At 42.0% G+C, this 15,289-nt stretch overlaps 1 protein-coding gene across 1 annotated transcript in view; it reads right to left on the bottom strand.

Moving 5' to 3' along the window:
* LOC126416842 (cholinesterase 2-like) overlaps window positions 1-15,289 on the bottom strand; it is a 193,200-nt gene that overhangs the window by 33,386 nt on the left and 144,525 nt on the right. Inside the window, exon 9 of the mRNA XM_050084725.1 lies at window positions 13,546-13,663. Within this exon, the coding sequence (XP_049940682.1) occupies window positions 13,546-13,663 (118 nt within the window). The remainder of the gene's footprint in view (window positions 1-13,545; window positions 13,664-15,289) is intronic.

Raw genomic sequence — 15,289 nt, 5'->3', positions numbered from 1 at the left:
GACGATTATAGAAAGTCAAGTAATTCGCCCCAATTTGCCACTAGAAGCAAAAAGTGTAGCTATAAAGCATAGCCATGAAGAATGACTGTATTCATTTAGCAAAGACTATGGAGAACGCTACGCAATAACTGTGAAAATTGTTGTTGAACAGTTTTATTGGCGGGAATAAGAATCTGAACTGATTTATTGACCTTTCCACTGAAAACCTTTCATAGTACTATGAGAGAGAAGGACCGCTTCCCATCAGATCACCGAAGTTCAGCGTCGTCGGTCTGGGCTAGCACTTGGATGGGTGACCATCCGATCTGCCAAGGGCTGTTGACAATCAGGTTGCTCTCAGACCTTGTGAGGCAAGCTGAGGAGTTACTTGATTGAAAAGTAGAGGCTCCGGGATCGTAAACTCACATACGGCCAGGAGAGCGGTGTGCTGACCACATGCCCGTCCACATCCGCATCCAGTGACGACTGGGGCTGAGGGTGACACGGCGGCCGGTCGCTACCGTTGGGTCTTCTTGGCTTGTTCGGCCGGTGTTTAGTTTTATGAGAGAGATGGTCCTGTTGTTGCTGTTACAGCTGAGAGCTGATACTTTGATGCAAGCTTTCAGGGGAGACATTTGGCAACAGCTCAGATATCGCTCACCTACATTTACTGTGGAATCTAAATTCTGTGAAACACCTTACGGTGTGTGGCGGAGGGTACTTTGTGTAACAGTGTTTTTGTGTAACAGAGTCGCTTGCCCGCTTTCCTGCTCCAGCCACGAATGGTTCTCGGGAAGAATGAACGTTGGTAACCCTCCTTCTTAGCCTGAATCTCTCTAATTTTATGTTCACGGTGTTTTCGCGAGGTATACATAGGGCACAGGAATATATTGGTTGAGTCTCGTAGCAATGTATGGTCTCGGAATTTTAGTACTAAACCAGTGTTGCAACGTCCACCGCTGGAGTTAGCTGAGCATCAGCTTGAAGATTTCGCACTAAGTAAAAGAACCTGTAACGAAACGCGCTGCTCTTCTTTGGATATTCTCTGTTCGCTCTAGGAAGCCTATCCAGTACGGGTACCATTACCGACGAGTAAGCATTCAAGTACAAGAGTCATTCTATAAGTCATGGCAATTACGGTATACCTCGTCATAATGCGACAATATGGGTATTCCCCGATTTGCATTGAACCAGTAAGGCAGGATGTACCTGAATGACAACATAAAATAGGTTTCCAGTAAGCAGGCCACGGTAAAGGCTGAAATGAAACACAAGCATTGGAACCCTGCGTAAATTTATTGTGCACCAGTACAAACGGAACAAAAATGAATCAAAATCAGTTACTGTCCATCAAAATAGTCTGACAGAGCATCCGCACAGGGTTGCTAACGATGGGGAAGGCGAAGTACGAATGGCACTGGTATTACCATCAATGTGTGCCACCTGTCCCACAAATGCCGCGAGGATATCCCCCCTGTTTGCAAAGTGCCTTCAGTTCTGGAATAAGGGTCGGAGTCTGATGAACTGAGGTCTGGTGATTTGCGTGGGTGGGGGTGAGACGTTGCCCACCCGCACGGTGAGTGAGGGGATCCACACCCACACCGCTGTATACAATTCTTGATGACACCTGCAGCCTGGGCTCCAGCACTGTCATGGAGTATGACTGCAGTATCCAGCAGTGCCCGACGGTTTCGCCGAAGTGTACATCGCACGTGGTACAGCAGGAAGTTCCAGTAGTATTGGACATTTACCGTTTGACCTCCCTAACAGGGTGACACGCCAGAATACTGCGGCTGTCATATGTTACAATCCACAAGATCTCCGTGAGTGACGCTCTATCACCCACAGCTGCTTGTAGCTCCACATGACACCGACAAGGGGAAGGCCTCTGAGACGGCCAATCGATTCGACTCAGATTTGGCAGGTCGCTTGTGTACAACCTAAAACGAAGGAATCTAAGATATTTTGAGTCAACACCCCCGCGTTTTTGAGAAAATCACCCCTGAAGGTTATGACGAGCGATCGACTCAAAGTTGGTGGGATCGATAGATAATTGTAAATAGAGCATTTTTCATCATGAGGTATGGGGTCCGAAAGCGCATACATTTCCAGAAATCGAGGTAAGAAACTTTTACAACTGCCGCTTCTGTACCCACATGGTCAACTCTTTTCGCCGACAGCACCGATGGCGTAACGGCCAAGGTTACTGGCTGCAAATCTCGAAGAAACGTAGCGGATGTTATTCTTTTGGTTTGTATTTTTCCATATCTCAATTGATAGGGATAGGAAGGTTAATAAGGTAAGTAAATCAACAAGGAATGATAATAAGGCAGGCAAATAAATTTCTCAAACCTCTTGGGATAGTAAACAACTATAATGTTACTCCAGGTCACTTTACAATGGCTCTTCCAGCCACTGTTACGTGTCCTCACTTTTCTTCGAACAACTAGATGGATGGTACTTGTCATATAAACATTGGAAACAAATATACTCACGGCATCACGAGCATGCGATCTTTCGACAGCTACACTGTTCCTTCCCTATGATATGACGAACAGGCAACCGGGACAACATAACTCTCCCCGCGTGCATTCTATCCCGTGCCTCACTGTAAACAAGCGTCGCACGGTTGGCTATCTGTGATCCCTCGTGAGGAAGTCGCAACACTTTTACTCGGAGTTGTTTTTATGTGTCAAGCCTTAAAAGTTTAATACTTTACTAACTCACGGCGTTTGGAAAATTAGTTTGCCTACTTTATCATCATTCCTTATTAATTTACTTACCTTGTTAACCCTCCTATCCCTATCAATTGAGATAGGGAAAAATACAAACGAAAAGAATAACATCCGCTAGGTTTCTTCGAGATTCGAGCCCGGGTTTTCCGATTCCCAGCCAGTTACCTTGGCCGTTGAGCTATCGGCGCTGTTGGCGACAGGCGTTAACAGTGTGGGTACAGACGCGGCAGTTGAAGTTTCTTACCTCGATTTCTAGAAAAGTATGCGTTTTCGGACCCCATACCTCATGACGAGAAATGCTCTATTTACAATTATCTATCGATCCCGCCAATTTTCAGTCGATCGCTCGTCATAACCTTTAGGGATGATTTTCTCAAAAACGTGGGGGTGTTGACCCAAAATATTTTAGATTCCTTCGTTTTAGGTTGTACACAAGCGACCTGCCAAATCTGAGTCGAATCGATTGGCCGTCTCTGAGGCCTTCCCCTTGTGAGTAGCATTTCCGCTAGCGAGAAAGACAATTTGCACGTATACTCGCTGTTCCACTCTGCTTACATCATCATCCATCTTGCAACACGGCCAAGTTTACACTAAATCTTTCAGGAGGTGGTGCTGAGCCATCACAGCATGCGGTCGCAATCTGTCAGTTGGTTTCGGTGCTGTTTGCCGCTGGCTTTTGAATGTATTTGCAGCAGTTATGGTGATGGCACATTTCCGCACGATATATCATAGTTGTCACGACTTGAAACGTCCGCTTAGAAAAATCTATAAATTACTGTGCTGATAAACCTCTTACATTATTTGCTTTTCAAACAGCTGAGCAAAACTGAACGTACTCAGACATTACTCTCTTTACATTTTCTGATCAACACTAAACTGACACAAAATATTTTTAGCGCAACGCAATCTGACTTTCAAAAATCCCTACAAAAGAATGGCCCTGACTAACAATAACCTATACCTTTCATGAATCACTTACCTCACAAAAATCAGATAAATAAAATATATATATATATATATATATATATATATATATAGTTCATGACATCCAGTCTTAGAAATTTACTGTCTCTGATGGACACACGTCCAGATCATCCGCTCTCAAAACTCCGCCATCTCTCTCCCCACATCCACCACTGCTGGCGGCTCACCTGCAACTGCGCAACGCTACGTTACAGCCAACTACCCAACACTACAATAGCAAACAACAATGCAAACCAGCCACAGACTGCACACAGCACAGCCAGTGATTTTCATACAGAGCGCTACGCGGCGTTACCAATATGAAAACCTAAACAGCCTACTTACAGACTTACGTAATGGCCCTCGTATTAGTCGATCGAGGTGTTGATAATCTAGCTCATTTGTCTGTAAATTACACATAGTGAGGTTTCTTCCAATGACTCACAGTCTGGCAACTGATTTACTTGCGATTACTTTTATGTTATCCTTCTGCTTTAATTTGCCCCGCATGCACGTACTCTTAGGTATTTTATTGACATGACTGCTTCCATTGCTTGTTCTGCTGTCGTGTAATCATAAAATAATGGATCTTTCTGCACTTTATGTGCAATACGTTAAGTTAGTTTATGTTGACGTAGTGGCGGATACATATGCGCGGTCGCCCCCCCCCCCCCCCCCGCCCCCTTTAATGGTCACCCGCGCCGTAGCCCGTACACTATTCGTTCGTTTCTTCTGTCAGTCGACTGAATCGAGTTATCGAGTTTTTGTACTTTCCTTTGTAGCACGTACGTCTGCGTCATCGTATTTTATACGTTTCTGTCTGGCACATAGATAGCTAACACATACCGACGAGAAGAGTCGCGGCCATTCTAGTGATCTCGATATGTTATATTGTCGGGAATTTGTTCGAGAAAGGTCGCGAATATTATACTGTATTCATGTACAGAGAATCTTCGATACGTAGCGTTATAAACACGGACTATTCGCCGAATAGGATGCTAGTTTACGTTCAGAAGCAGAAATACACTACTGGCCATTAAAATTGCTACACCACGAAGATGACGCGCTACAGACGCGAAATTTAACCGACAGGAAGGAGATGCTGTGATATGCAAATGATTTAGCTTTTCACAGCATTCACACCTACAACGTGCTGACATAAGGAATGTTTCCAACCGATTTCTCATACACAAACAGCAGTTGACCGGCGTTGCCTGGTGAAACGTTGTTGTGATGTCTCGTGCAAGGAGGAAAAATGTGTACCATCACGTTTCCGACATTGATAAGGGTCGGATTGTAGCCTATCGCGATTGCGGTTTATCGTATCGCGACATTGCTGTTCGCGTTGGTCGAGATCCAATGACTATTAGCAGAATATGGAATCGGTGGGTTCAGGACGGTAATACGGAACAACGTGCTGGATCCCAACGGCCTCGCATCACTACCAGTCGAGATGACAGGCATCTTATCCGCATGGCTGTAACGAATCGTGCAGCCATGTCTCGATCCCGGTGTCAACAGATGGGGGCGTTGCAAGACAACAACCATCTGCACGAACAGTTCGACGACGTTAGCAGCAGCATGGACTATCAGCTCGGAGACCATGGCTGCGGTTACCCTTAAACGCTGCATCACAGACAGGAACGTCTGCGATGGTGTACTCAACGACGAATCTGGATGTACGAATGGCAAAACGTCATTTTCTCGGATGAATCCAGGTTCTGTTTACAGCATCATGATGGTCGCATCCATGTTTGGCGACATCGCGGTGGACGCACATTGGAAGCGTGTGTTCGTCATCGCCATACTGGCGTATCACCCGGCGTGATGGTATGGGGTACCATTGGTTACAAGTCTCGGTCACCTCTTGTCCGCATTGACAGCACTTTGAACAGTGGCTCTACCCTTCATTCGATCCCTGTGAAACCCTACATTTCAGCAGGATAATGCACTACCGCATGTTGCAGGTCCTGTATGGGCACTTCTGGATACAGAAAATGTTCGACTGCTGCCCTGGCCAGCACATTCTCCAGATCTCTCACCAATTGAAAACGTCTGGTCAATGGGCAGCTGTACCTGTACACGCAATCCAAGCTCTGTTTGACTCAATGCCCAAGCGTATCAAGACCGTTATTACGGCCAGAGGTGGTTGTTCTGGGTGCTGATTTCTCAGGATCTATGCACCCAAACTGCGTGAAAATATAATCACATATCAGTTCTAGTATAATACATTTGTTCAATGAATACCCGTTTATCATGTGCATTTCTTCTTGGTGTAGCAATTTTTATGGCCAGTAGTGTGTTAAGACTGAAGAATGAATAAGTAAAAGTCCTAGTTGTAGCAAGTGCTAGCGTGCAGATTAGTCAAGAGTGAGAGTGATCAGTTGGTTGTAAAGTATTAATAATAGTAATTTCTCAGTAAAAATATTGTTACGAGACCCGTAACAATATTTTTACTAATAACGTAACAATAGTTTCCCATACCTGACTCGTAATACGACAATAAATGTTCCACACACATAAATTGCCGGATGACGTCATCATTGGAAACTCGTCATTATATTATACGTCATAAGGTACATATTGGCTTGTCGCTTTCATAGTAGGTATTTGTTCACACTCCATAAAAATTTGGAAGCGACCATTCTGGCAGCGATTGTTGTCGAAACAACCGAGCCACATATATGAGGAAAGCAGAGTCGCTGTCAAGTAGCCAGTTTGAAAGCTACAATCTTCGCGATAACTTGGAAGTGATACAAAGTGAACAACTGCGAATATTGGCTATAACCACGGACTTCAGTCAGTGTGATATTAGAAATACGCGGAGTGTGACCGTGTGTGTTTTAGTGCCAAGTGTACTGGTGTTGCATTTTTCAGCGCGAATAAAGTGTTTATTCGAGAGTTAAACTTTGCATGTGACTTGATTATTTTTTACTGCGGTAAAAGTAAAGGTAATTCAAGACATCTTTAGCGGACCCTCCTTGAGGTATTGCTGTATCCGCCACTGGCTGAGCGCCACCTGCCGCTCTCTCCACCAAGCATCGTCTCTCTGCAGGCCTTCCTGCAATTCGGTACACTTTTCTTGCGTTGGGACTTGTCCGTATAAAGCAGAAGCATCGATCAATCGCCTCATGGAGCTTCTGATGTTTATACATTTACGTACAGTATGTAACGGGTATGAGTGCAGATACAGGGGATAGGCAAAATAATGCGTGTACGTGCTTGGGAATAGTTTATTAATAAGGGGTTCGACCCACATTTGCCCATAATATAGCTGCGATTCTTCTTGAAATACTGACATATAATGATTTTATAGTCTCCAGTGGAATGTTACGCCACTTTTCGATCACAACCTCTTCTAACTCTTGTGGTGACGAGGGAGGCGGAAATCTGCTCCGGAGTCTGCGCTCCAACATCGCCCACAAGACTTCGACAATGTTCAAGCCAGGGGACTATGCTGGCCACGGAAGACGCTGCAGTTCACTTGCATGCCTCTCATACAACGGTTGTACTGTCCTGGCAGTGTGAATTGGTGCATTATTGCCCTAAAATATGGCATCATCGTTGGGGAGCAACATTTGAATCACGGGGTGCACCTGTACACATATTCGTTGGCTGTAACACGGCCTTTGAGAGTAATGATGGGACCAGCAGAATACCATGATATGGCTGCCCACACCATCACACTTCCACCTTCACGCTTAAACGTTGGAATGAAGCAATCAGGTCTGTATGCTTCTTTTGGCGTCCTCCAGACGTAAATCCCGCCCTATGTTGGAAATAACGAAAACGTTGACTCGTCGGACCACTGATCAACAGTCCGGGATTTATGTCCTGGCACCAGGTTTTACGCATCTTTACGTTGGTTGTCGTCACTAATGGTTTCGGTACAGAAGCTCGCCCGTTAATATTCGCTTTATGGTGTTTTCGGCTGACAGTGTGATGGAAAGTAGTCTGGAAGATGGCTGCTGCAGTCACTTTAGCCGCCGTCGTTTTGTGTTGTTTTGACACAATTCGTGTTACCGTACGACGACCTCTATCATTTACATTTGATTTGCGTCCACTATTATGTTTACATGATGATGTCTTTCCATATTTTGTGCAGGCTACCATGAATGCTGCGTGAAGAGTTTGGCAGAGCACTGAAAGACCTGAGTCGAAACAAGGGCCGGGGAGTAGACAACATTCCATTAGAACTACTGACAGCCTTGGGAGAGCCAGTCCTGACAAAACTCTGCCATCTGGTGAGCAAAATGTATGAGACAGGCGAAATACCCTCAGACTTCAAGAAGAATATAATAATTCCAATCCCAAAGAAAACAGGCGTTGACAGATGTGAAAGTTACCGAACTATCTGTTTAATAAGTTACGGCTGCAAAATACTAACGCGAATTCTTCACAGACGAATAGAAAAACTGGTAGAAGCCGACAACGGGGAAGATCAGTTTGGATTCCGTAGAAATATGGGAACACGTGAGGCAGTACTGACCCTACGACTTATTTTAGAAGCTAGATTAAGAAAAAGGCAAACCTACGTTTCTAGCATTTGTAGACTTAGAGAAAGCTTTTGACAATGTTGACTGGAATACTCTCCCTCAAATTCTGAAGGTGGCAGGGCTAAAACACAGGGAGCGAAAGGCTTTGTACAATTTGTACAGAAAGCAGATGGCACTTATAAGAGTCGAGGGACATGAAAGGGAAGCAGTGGTTGGGAAGAGAGTGAGACAGGGTTGTAGCCTCTCCCCGATGTTGTTCAATCTGTATATTGAGCAAGCAGTAAAGGAAACAAAAGAAAAATTCGGAGTAGGTATTAAAATCCATGGAGAAGAAGTAAAAACTTTGAGGTTCGTCGATGACATTGTAATTCCGTCAGAGACAGGAAAGGACTTGGAAGAGCAGTTGAACGGAATGGACAGTGTCTTAAAAGGAGGATTTAAGATGAACATCAACAAAATCAAAACGGGGATAATGGAATGTAGTCGAATTAAGCCGGGTGATGCTGAGGGAATTAGATTGGGAAATGAGACACTTAAAGTAGCAAAGGAGTTTTGCTATTTGGGGAGCAAAATAACTTATGATGGTCGAAGTAGAGAGGATATAAAATGTAGATTGGCAACGGCAAGGAAAACGTTTCTGAAGAAGAGAAATTTGTTAACATCGAGTATAGATTTAAGTGTCAGGAAGTAGTTTCTGAAAGTGTATGTATGGAATGTTGCCATGTATGGAAGTGAAACATGGACGTTAACTAGTTTGTCAAGAAGAGAATAGAAGCTTTCGAAATGTGGTGCTACAGAAGAATGCTGAAGATTAGATGGGTAGATCACATAACTAATGAGGAGGTACTGAATAGGACTGGGGAGAAGAGGAGTTTGTGGCACAACTTGACTAGAAGTAGGGATCGGTTGGTAGGACATGTTCTGAGGCATCAAGGGATCACAAATTTAGTATTGGAGGGCAGCGTTGAGGGTAAAAATCGTAGAGGGAAACCAAGAGATGAATACACTAAGCAGATTCAGAAGGATGTAGGCTGCAGTAGGTACTGGGAGATGAAGAAGCTTGCACAGGATAGAGTAGCGTGGAGAGCTGCATCAAACCAGTCTCAGGACTGAAGACCACAACAACAACCACCATGAATGCTAAAACAGTTGCTCTTTAAATATGCAGTAAGTTGGCTGTCTTGTTACTGATGTTGCAGCTAATCGGGCCCCCACATTCTGCTCTTTTTGGAAGTCTGTCAGGTCTTTCATTACACGCCGACATCTGAATGCAAATACGAAGTGTGCACTATTCGTAAACAGCCTGCACTGATGACTAATCAGTACTGAACGATGACAATCCAGCGCAACACATGCCTTACCTGCATTGTTGACCGTCAAACACAATCATCCCATTACTGCGATTGTACATTAAGTTGCCTCCTCCTGTATTTTTTATATGTAGTATCTTAGTATGTACACACATCAGCGCATTGGTTGTTTTTTCTCTGCGTCAAACAGCCTCCTCACAAACACGTCACAAACTTAACAGTTGATGTTTTCTGCATGGTCGTAACAACATCACTAGCTGGACTACGCCTGACAGTAAACACTAGTTGTGTTGCGTCCACATGTTCATACATCATCTGACCTGCTGCCCGGGGAAAAATAAACAATGGCAAGAGCAAGCCATTAACGGTCTTGTATAATATGCAAAAAAACTGGTGATTTCTCATACTGGGGAACAATCAAGAATTGAGTGCCGCAAGGTGCGATCTTAGGTCCTCTGCTGTTCTTAATATATATTAATGACTTGCCATTCTATATTCACGAAGATTGCAAAGCTGGTACTTTTTGCCGATGGTTCAAGTATAGCTATCACACCCAGCAAACAAGAATTAACTGGTGAAATTGTAAACGATGTTTTTTAGAAAATCGTTAAGTGATTCTCTGCAAATGGGCTCTCATTAAACTTTGACAAAACACAGTATATACAGTTCCACACAGTAAATGGAATGACACCATTAATAAATATAGACTTCGATAAGAAATCGGTAGCTGAGGTAGAATATTCCAAATTTCTTGGTGTATGCATTGATGAGGGGTTGAATTGGAAAAAAGACACTGAGGATCTGCTGAAACGTTTGAGTTCAGCTACTCATGCTATTAGGGTCATTGCAAATTTTGGCGATATACATCTGAGTAAATTAGCTTACCACGCCTGTTTTCATTCCCTGCTTTCGTATGGCATCATATTCTGTGGTAATTCATCATTGAGTGAAAGAGTGTTCATTGCACAAAAGTGTATAATCAGAATAATTGCTGGAGCTCATCCAAGATCATCCTGCAGACACTTATTTAAAGAGCTAGAGATCTTCACTGTAGCCTCACAATATATATATTCACTCACGAAATTTGTTATTATCAATCCGAACGAATTCAAAAGTAATAGCAGTGTACATGGCTACAGCACTAGGAGAAAGGACGATCTTCACTACTCTAGGTTAAATCTAACATTGGCTCAGAAAGGGGTAAATTATGCTGCCACAAAAGTCTTTGGTCACTTACCTAATAGCATCAAAAGTCTGACAGATAGCCATATAGCACTTAAAAGGAAATTAAAAGAATTTCTTAATGGAAACTGCTTCTACTCATTAGATGAATTTTTGTATGTAGTAAGTGGGTAATTTCCCCAGCCCTCACAAAACAAAACAAAATATGAAGTGTCATGTAATATTTTGTGTAATATAATATCTTGTACAGACACCTTTTATTAACCTGACACGTTCCACATCATTACGAAGTGTCGTATTCACGATCTATGGAACAAGTACCAACTAATCTAATCTAATCTAATCTCTGCCACACGTACTAGGAGGTACTAACCAACCTAAAAGTATACTACTTCTAATACCTACAATTTTTGATCTGCAAATGAACTAAATGCTGATGTAATGTTGTTCGGTACAATGTCCTGTCACCAACAGAAATATCTACACTTATACCCATTACACCCTATATATTTACACATGTTGTGGAAAGTAATGGTCCTACAACACACCGTTCGAGAACACCCGACGTTATTTTTATGTCTGAAGATTTCTCATTGTTGTTAATTACATGTTGTGTTTCGTTTGCTATAAACTCTTCAGTCGAGTCACACACATGGTCTGCTGTACCATACTCTCTCTTTTTTTTTCATTAGATGGCGGTGTGGAACTGTATCGAAAACCGTTGGAAGTGAAGGAACACAGCATAAACCTGGGACCCGATATCTATTGATTTCTGGGTCTAGTGAACGAACAGGGCGAGATGGGTTCCACACGATCGTTGTTTACGGAACCCATAATGATTCCTACAGATGAGTTTGATTTCGAGTAAGGAGACCATCAGAGAACTATAGTCCACGCTCTCTCACGGTCACCACAGCATGCAAGACACGTCGCAAAAGGACGACTTATGTCGACGGGCAGCTGCCTCCAAAGATCGTCACTCAACTGCCCCCCACAGACTGCCTCGTAAGTGAGACGGACTTAACCACTGCCTGCTCCTGTCAATATCCCATTCTCTTGTTAGTAACAATGACTAGAAACTCTGGGAAATTTTCATTAATATACGGGCAAATTATTATTGGAACATAATGATGTAAACAGAGTAAATTTTTGCCATAGCGTTTTGCACAGTTTAAAAAGAACGCACTGACCATACTCCAAATCAATTATTTTGTGGAAATCTTTGTAACGTACTCATCTTAGATTTCTGCATCTGATGTACATAATTTGCATTTCATTTGCAAGTGCCACATTCAAGATCATTTATACAGTGTGATTCACAAAGACACGCAAATATTTTAATATGTTATTCTACGAGTAAAACTAAAGAAAAAAGTTCATATAAACACAGTTTCGCAAATGTTTCGTTACGGAGTTACGGCTAGTAAAAGATTTTGCCTGAAATTTAGCAACTTCGCTTGTATGAAGCCATCGCAAAACTGGACGAGGTTATAGAACGATTTCCATTTATTTTGTTGTTATTGATCTGGCGAATCTAATAAAACATGTCCTATACGTGTATCTGTAGACATTTACCAGAACATGCAGAGAAGCAAAGAAGTAATTTCCTAACATTTTTAATTTGTTAACTACTTGGCCCAACTCGTTTTTTAAATTCCAGAAAATTGCACAAAGTTTTCACAGAAGTTTTAGAGAATTTAATTTTGGAAAAATGGTGGTAATAACGTTAACTGAAACTGTATGAATGTGTCGAATAATCCGCTTTTATTAATACCATAGCATACGTGAATTCATGTTAAACCGGAAAAAACAAAGCTCAGTGTTGAGGAAGTTTTACAGAGTACATACATTCACAATAAGTATTCAAAAATAGCTCCACCGATTTCAATGCATTTAGTTGCACGCGTATGAACAGATTTTGTTGCTCGTTTCAGTTTCACAAGATTGTTCTTAATTTCGACTATTGCATTCATAATGTTTTGTTAGATGTTTTATTAGATTCGCCAGACCAATAACAACCAAATAAATGGAATCGTGCTTTACTTTAACCTCGTGAAGTTTCGCTATAGCTTCATACTAGTGAAGCTGCTAAATTTCAGGCAACATCTTCTATTAGCCGTAACTCCGTAACTAAACATTTGCGGACCTACGATTACATGAACTTTTTTCTTTAGTTTCACTTGTAGAATAACATATTAAAATATTTGCATATCTTCGTCAATAACCCTGTATTATAAAGTCATAAATATAACTTACGCTAATAAATCAAGCCCTACGAATATTTCCGGCCGGGGTGGCCGAGCGGTTCTAGGCGCTACAGTCTGGAACCGCGCGACCGCTACGGTCGCAGGTTCGAATCCTGCCTCGAGCATGGATGCGTGTGATGTACTTAGGTTAGTTAGGTTTAAGTAGTTCTAAGTTCTAGGGGACTGATGACCACTGCAGTTAAGTCCCATAGTGCTCAGAGCCATTTGAACCATTTTGAACTACGAATATTATCAGTGCTAAGGAAGACTAAAACTGCTACAGCGATTTGTTTCGGGATGCTAACAGAATATCTTATGCTTACCCTTTCATGTGATTGTCTCTCGCATTGCTTGGAAAGAAAGAAAATCAGTTTCACATGTCAGCATATGATGTTGGTTGTACTTGATAAATTCTGTACCCTGTACACTTCGAAGTATCGATCGCAATACTACGTAGAACAGCATAAGTGTTGTGCGTCGTGTTGAGTGAAGGCAGCGGTCATCTTGGATCTGTCATCTAAAGTTCGTCTGCTGTTATCTAGTTATAGTATTGTTACGTACTGCAATGATACACTGAATGAAGACTAGCAGATTTTGCTCTTTTTGAGTACGCCAAGTACACAACTGGTCTTACCTTCGTAGTTGTACTTGTCTTGATGGTTGAAGGAATATAAATAGGTCGTGTTTCCAGTTTTGGAGTTGAACTCCACTGTCGTGATGGCAGGCCCTTTGAAGTGAACAGCTCCGGCCAACTGAAATCAGTGGAAAATATCGCCAACATAGACTTTTGCTTCGCACAAGATACGAATACTGCAATAACATTAATACTTCAGCAGAAATTCAACATTAATTTGCAGATTCAGTTACGTCACACTTCAGATCAGACGTAACTTATAATTTCATAACCGGTAATGATACCAGTAAACTTCCGTGAATATAAATTTCAGGATTCAAGTAGCAAGTTTATATACTTTTCTTTGCTTGTAGCACATTGCCATTAAAACTTTGCCAGTGATATCTGACTTCTCCTGTACTCAGAGAACATGATTCTAGCTCTTTTTATCGTTCAAAGTCGCTTAGATAATCCGAATTGCACTTCAAGTTCAAAAAAGAGAAAGACTCTGATGAATATAGGGCATCCCCGTAGAAATGAAAAACGTCGGGGCATACCATGGAAAATGTGTCTGCAGAGTTCGTCATCGCGTCGGCTGGTAACAAAGGCCCAACCGACAGAATTAAAAAATGGAAAAAAAAGATAGTTGGATAACTCGTATGAGTTTTTACACATAACACTCAACATTCTAAGAAATGATTTTCAGCGATTTTAATGATATAGCCTTACATTTCCTGTGCTACTCCAATTACTAACATGAATTCTGAATGATATCGTAACACAAGGTATCAAAATTTGAATAACTTGGCCTGCAAGAAAATCTTTGATGGCTGCAGTGAAGAACGTTTTGAGCAAAAACCTCATCTCTACAATCGCCTTAACACATTAAGGTGGGCCAAACTAAACAGTTTGTGATAACCGTACCCAAAGAAATCTGTCACAAGCGAAACTGAAGGAAGGCGTTCTTATGCACTTGGCATTTGAAAAACGATGTTCGAGTCCAACATTGAAAAAAAAATGACTGGTACTATGGGGGAGGCTTGTTTAGGCCATAACTACATTCTTAGGCAACAGAAAGATATCCAAATTACGAAGTGACTATGCCAGAAAAGATCAACACCATAGGCTGTTTTCATGAGTTTCAAGATTCCTCTTTGTGAACAGTTTCTTGACTTTTTCCTTGACAGTTTCGGCGAAATTAATGAAGAAGAGAGTGAGCGCTTTCATAAATAAATCAAAGTGATGAAAAGACGGTATCAAAACCGCTGTAATACCAGCAGGACTGTGAATATAACTTGAACTGAATGGATAGTGTCTTCAAGGTGAGCATCAACAAAAGTACAACAAGGATAATTGAGTGTAGTTGAATTAAATCGGGATTTGCTGTGGGAACCAGAGTAGGAAATGAGACAATAAAAGTAGAAGATGAGATTTGTTATTTGGGCAGCAAAATAACTGATGATGGGCGAAGTAAAGACGGTATTGAAATGCAGACTATGAACAGCAATGAAAGCATTTCTGAAAGACACATATTTACTAACATAGAATAGACATTTATGAGTTGGGAAATCTTTTTTGAAAGAAATAATCGAGAGCGCAGTCTTGTACGGAAGTGGAATGTGGATGATAAACAGTTCAGACAAGAAGAGAGTGGAATCTTTGGAAATGTGGTGCTACAGAAGAACGACGAAAAATAGATGGCTAACTAATGAGGACGTTTTAAACAAATGAAAAAGCACTGTCTTCTGCAATACGAGCCAAGAAT

Source organism: Schistocerca serialis, chromosome 8, assembly GCF_023864345.2.
Source record: "Schistocerca serialis cubense isolate TAMUIC-IGC-003099 chromosome 8, iqSchSeri2.2, whole genome shotgun sequence".
In the NCBI taxonomy this organism is placed as follows: domain Eukaryota; kingdom Metazoa; phylum Arthropoda; class Insecta; order Orthoptera; family Acrididae; genus Schistocerca; species Schistocerca serialis.
The sequence above is the reverse complement of the archived record's forward strand: the minus strand, read 5'-3'. Positions and strand labels throughout refer to the sequence as shown.